Genomic DNA, 5996 nt, shown 5'->3' on the forward strand with positions numbered 1-5996 from the left:
AAACTAATATGCTGCTTTCTAGCAGTTGACATTAGATGTTATTTTGTTTGTTTAAAATAATGAGGGGGAAAAAGTAACAGGACAGAAATTACCTGTTATATATAAGTGAAAAAAAAAGTAATAAAATAGACACTGCATTTTATTTTATCTGTTGAAAATAATTGAGAAAAAGTGAGAGAACAAATATTACGTGTTATTTTGTTGGTTGAAAATAAGTAACGAAAAATGAGGAGACAAGGTATATTTTATGTGTTGAAAGTAAATAAAAAAAGTAGGATATTGGACAATGCATGTTATTTCATTTGTTGAAAGTAACTAAGACAAAAATAGGAAACTAATAAGATATGTTATGGAAGAACCAAAATATGCATTCACAAATGTACAGAAATAAGAAAGCTATAAGTTGTTAAATAGATACGAACTGTCATTGTGGCAACACATGGTGCAAGGTGTCTAATGCTAGCTTGTTTCAGTTATTATAGCTCTTTTGTTATATGATGTTGAGTCTGGGTTGAACAAGTTAAAATTGGGATATCTGTTGCTGGCCAAACTATTTTGGGCTAGCTAATACTGATAGCTGGCCAATGCTATCAGGAGACAGAGGTAGTGCCATCCACTGGACAAAGAAAGCGAGGTGATGTTTAAAATCCAGTCATGCTTTCTTTGTTCAGTCCTACGTACTTGGCTTTTATCATGACTAGTTTGGGAGAGATTCATCTTGAGATGGAAAGCTGGTGAGCTATTAACTGATCTAGTAGAGGTGATCATTCACTTGTCTCTGCAGGTACACACAGTTTTTATGTTGTGTCTAGATATAATTTTTACTGTCATTTAAATATGTCCAATCTGTTTCTTTCTCACACAACTTAAAATTCAATCAAGTTATCATCTACAGAACACTTTTTATTTCTTGATCGAAAGTGCTGTTATTTGCAGGCTTGCCTGTCGGATACTTGTCGGGAAATCGGTTTTCCCAGAAAATACCACAGAAACAGATAATCATTCTCTGTAGAAGTTGCTTTTCAACTGTAAGCTGCTCTATTTTATGTAGAACATATTCATAAAACATATAATGATTTTTAGGGATTTGTACTTGAAAATGAATAAACAAGAATGATTATTAGCTTATGTTTTTAATTCTAGTAATTAGAAATTTGTGAATAAGTAGTTTTTTACAGTGAAGTAGATGTTTGCTGAAATAAAATTAATGCCATTTTCTTTATTCTTTAATGGGTGTTGTTTATACTTCACTACAGGTAAACCTTGCACTGCCTGTGTCATTTTTGGTCATTTGTGCATTCCTGGTGTTTCTGCCATTCTATGTTAATCCTTGGGAGACAGGTATTGGAGCCATCATTATGCTATCAGGTATCCCTGTCTACTTTCTGACCATTTACTGGAAGAACAAGCCCAAGTGGTACAAACGTCTCATTGGTAGGTGATGTGTTAAATTGTTTTGTAAATTTTTATATCTTTAAAAAAGCATTATTTATATTTTGCAGCTTTATTTATAAAGTTTTTATAGTGACTTGTTCATGAATTTTGCTGGTAGCATTGTACTCTTAACTGTTACATTTTCATTAAGGGTGCGTGTCTCATCATAATAGTAGATACGATACATATCTAGATTCGGAAGTTTTATCAATGGTTTTAGTTACAAAGTTGACAGTCTTGTCTGTAATTTATTATCTATATTACTAACATTGTCTTGTTTAAGTACTTCACACTTTACAGTGCTTTTTCAATTTCTCAGGTTTGATCAAATAAATGGCAGCTGGTAAGAGAAGTAAAATAAAAAAGTTAATATCTGTCTATCTATTTTGTATTGTTAATTTATTATGTTACTTTTCATGTAATGTTTTTGATAAAAGAAATGAATACAACATGTAGTACTCAATACTCATCTTCTTTTATAGAATCATTAATTTTTAGCAAAAATACATGAGAAATTTTGATTTTTCTTTACAAAAGAATTAATGTTTACTGAAAGTTTGCCAAATTTTGAAAAGATACATAAATCGTATCGGACAATATATCAATACAATCACATCACAGCTTCATAATACGGTACTCGTATCATATTGCTGTATTGCCACACCTTTAATTTTCATGTGGTTATTCTATTTCACAATGTGTAATTACCTTCCAACAAAGATTACCATGTGTTAGTAAAAACGCATGCATGTTCTTTTTTTCCATGATTAATGTTATCATATTTTTTAAATTTAAGGATACCTGTTTCAGGTTGGAAGCTGATGAGTGTTTGCTGCTACAGTAATAAAAAGATTGTCCAATGGTTATATCCAAAAGCTTTATGACATTACATGATTATTATTAGGTAATAATTTTTACATATGTTTCATTGGCTAAGGCATGACTCTGACAATATGCATACCATCACTACAGGCCTTTCATAAATTGTGAAGAATGCCATATTTCATTGTTTATAATCAAGACTTTTGAAAGCATTCTTCTGAATGAAAAGTTTTGATACATCTGGGTTCTGATGAATTTTTTACATGCACAGTAGTTAAGTAAAGTTAAAACACTAAATAAGACTAGTTTCTTTATTGTCAGTTGCTAGCAGAAACTGGTGTAATCCTTATACCTGCTTCAAATAGAAGTTTTAATCTGACTGGTTATTGGATACTACCATGAACGAGCTGTGAATGGTCTTATCTTGTAAATAACGAAGTATTAAACTTTTCAGTCAGTGGTGGATCGTCCCCCTTTCATATTTCAACAGCAACATGACAGTTATCTTCAGAGTTACATCCCTGTAAAAGTTACTTTAATTGTTTTGTAAAGTCAAACATAATGTAGTTAACATGTGATCAAAGGTGGAGGATGTATATTGACCACTAGATGGAACCACTGTATAAGATATTTATAACCTTCTAAAAATACAGCTGGTATTAGTTAATAGTTAATAATAAAAAAAAAACTTATTTAATAAATATTTGTATATTTTTTCATGTGAAATAAGAATGGAAACATTGTAACTTACCTGTATTCTAAAATAAATATTTATTTGTATACATGTCATTAATTACTATTATGTAACATTAAAACATTTCTTTTTCCTACATCCAGGAGGAACAACAACTTTCACTCAAAAACTACTGGTGAGTGTAATTGAAAAAGGCAAGTTTGAATGAATTTACAAGATTTCTTCTCCATGTGGACAAACAAAAGAAAATTATTGTAATTTAAATTAGCTACTAGAACTATTTACACTTTGTTTTTTAAATCCCAACCTAAAAAAATATGAATTGTTTTAATTTAATTTGTTTATTATCTAATAAGATAATGATAGATGACAAATAGTTAAACTATGAAGAGGATACAACAGCTGGAACAAGTACTGACTCTTAAGACCTGAATGTATATCAACTGATAGGATGTTTTTTTTCAAATATAACAATAGAAGATTATTCAAAAGTATAATTATATTGCAGGAATATTTCTAGGTAACATTATTCATAGAGCATCACAAAATTATCTAAACTTTATTTTAAATAAATCCTAAAAGTTTTTATCTATTTATTCTACAATCAATATTTTTGTATTGAAGACTGATGAGAAGATTTTCAGAAGTCTTCCGATATTTGAAGATAATAATACTAGAGTTTCTGACATATTGAGTGTTTCAAAAGTCACTTTCACTGTTCAGATGACTGCATTCAAGAAACCAGTGGATATAGTGTTATGGAACTTGTTTGTGTTGACTAATTGGACTATGTGTGTTATGATAGCCACACTACATGGCACCTATGGGTATAAAAGCGATCATCCAAAATCACAATCAAGCAGTTTTGAACAGGTTAGTGCAATGTGTGTACATTGTCTTCACCATAGAAAACAGTGTGTACAATTGAATGGCATGTTATGATGGCCACATTACATGGCACCTATGAATATAAAAGCAATAATCCAAAATCACATTCATGTGGTTTTGAACAAGTCAACATGGTCGAATTCACTGACACACGAAATTTCACAACGTTGTGTTAATTAGTTTCCTGAAGGCAGTTGTCTGAATAGAATGATTGACTTTCAAATACTTGGTAGTTTAAATAATTGTAAACAATATACTTCAGCCTTGCAATTGTAGTCACCTGATGAATGTATAATGCCAAAATCTTGAGGAAACTGAACTCAAAATGAAATGAGTTTTATTTTCTGAGAGATAATTACTTAAATATGTCTTCAAAAATTATAAAAGACAATTGTGCAGCCAGGGATTTACTGTTGTAGCTATTTTGAATTGTCTTACTAAAACATTACTTACATAAATCTAAGTTTAGCTGTGGGGTATAATAAACAAAAATTTGACTTAAAAACAATTAAATACTTGTTATATTTGGTTTCAGGAGACACAGCACTGTCTTCATGCAAGTAGATGAATAATCTTACTTAGGAATGATAAAAGTTGGTTGCAATAGTATTAATACAAGCTGACCTTTATTCATTCTGGAATTGTTGTGGATTAACACAAGATTCTATTCACAAACGAAAGTTTTTTAAAAAAAGACTATCTTTGTGGTGTCTTTAAGGGCAGTACTGAGCTATTTACCTTCGTCCAACTATGCAATTATAACATGATATTATTCATTTTCCACTTGGAAAACTTTTCTTATGTTAAGAACATACGTTTGATATCATATAACTTGGAAACTGTTAAAGTTTAGTTTTATCACCAGTATTTTTAAAACTAAGTATAAACAAACACAGTATTTATTTAGTCACATGAATATTACATGTAATTGTTGTCAAAGGTGTTTATATATTTAAGAACGTTTTGTGAAAGATGACAGTCTATCATTTTAATGGTAACTGTAAAATTGTTAAATGATTTTAACCTGTATGTACATTACAGTTCAAGGCATAAATCTCTGAGAAGTGAAACTTATTAGAAATAAGTATATGAACAGGTGTGTTTGGAAATTAGATAAAACATTACATTTGTGTTGTATCATGTATGATGGCATTTGCAGCATTTGACTTTTTTTTTGCTTTATTGATTGTAATAAAGACTCTGGACATAGCTAATAATTAAAAGTAAAAATTTTAAATTATGGATAAAAGTGAAACTAATTAAAGGTAATTTTTATTTAAGGGGTTAACTTAAAGACAAAATACCTGACTAGTGCACCTACTATAATGATGATCAAAAATGTTTTCTAGTGATATCATTAAGCTCACAGAAGAACTAAGCAACATGGTATGAATACATATACTTTACATGTATAAAAGATAAAATACATAACATAGTATACACCTGGCATTAGTAAAATAACACTTTAGCATCTGTTTAATCCAGAATTTGCATGTGATCTTTCTAAGGAATAACTAAATGCTAGTCCAAAAGTTTCAATGTTTTTTAATCTAGATAATAATGAACCAATCAAAATTCACATGCATTTTGTAGAAGACTGGGAACAAAACAATCAATGTCAACTAAAACCAAGTCATTATGTAATTATGGATAATACTTTTTTGAAGACATATTTATTAATACTGCTCAAAGTTAGTGGAATGCATGAATTCTTTTATGTTCTGGGACAAACTCTTGCTGGTAGTTTCTAAAGCAAAATTTATATTACATTTGAAAGAAATCTCACATAAGGTTTGAGAATAGAATTTACTGATGATGTCAAAGTATGTTTTGGAGTGAAATAAGTATCCATAAAAAAAAAAAAGCTCAAGTCACTTATTCTTGGGACCAACTGGTACTCTGTAGTATGCAGGTAGGTTAGTTTTACCATACATATTTGTAGGTTGTATGGATTTGTGATACTTACATCTTTGATGATAGTTTCAGAATTTACTAAAGATATTTAAAGTAAATAATAACTTATGACAAAATATTGATACTTATTTTTTCTTTGCAAGTAACAAAGTTTAATACTACACAGCTTTGGTATAGCTGTATTCTTTGTTTTTCTATTATTTCTTCTAAGTTTAAGTAGATGCACCATTAGTTACAAAAGAGC

General features: G+C 29.6%; 1 protein-coding gene across 4 annotated transcripts in view; it reads left to right on the forward strand.

Annotated features, from left to right (window-relative positions):
* The window catches only part of LOC106462959 (large neutral amino acids transporter small subunit 1-like), a 44821-nt gene extending 39119 nt beyond the window's left edge, over window positions 1–5702 (forward strand). For all 4 annotated transcript variants that reach the window (XM_013922929.2, XM_022390364.1, XM_022390366.1 and 1 more), the window contains 2 exons: window positions 1257–1434; window positions 3094–5702. In XM_013922929.2, the coding sequence (XP_013778383.1) occupies window positions 1257–1434; window positions 3094–3158 (243 nt within the window). In that variant the 3' untranslated portion in view covers window positions 3159–5702. The remainder of the gene's footprint in view (window positions 1–1256; window positions 1435–3093) is intronic.
* The last annotated feature ends 294 nt before the right edge of the window (window positions 5703–5996 follow it).

Source organism: Limulus polyphemus, unplaced genomic scaffold (assembly GCF_000517525.1).
Source record: "Limulus polyphemus unplaced genomic scaffold, Limulus_polyphemus-2.1.2 Scaffold1290, whole genome shotgun sequence".
Taxonomy (NCBI): Eukaryota; Metazoa; Arthropoda; class Merostomata; order Xiphosura; family Limulidae; genus Limulus; species Limulus polyphemus.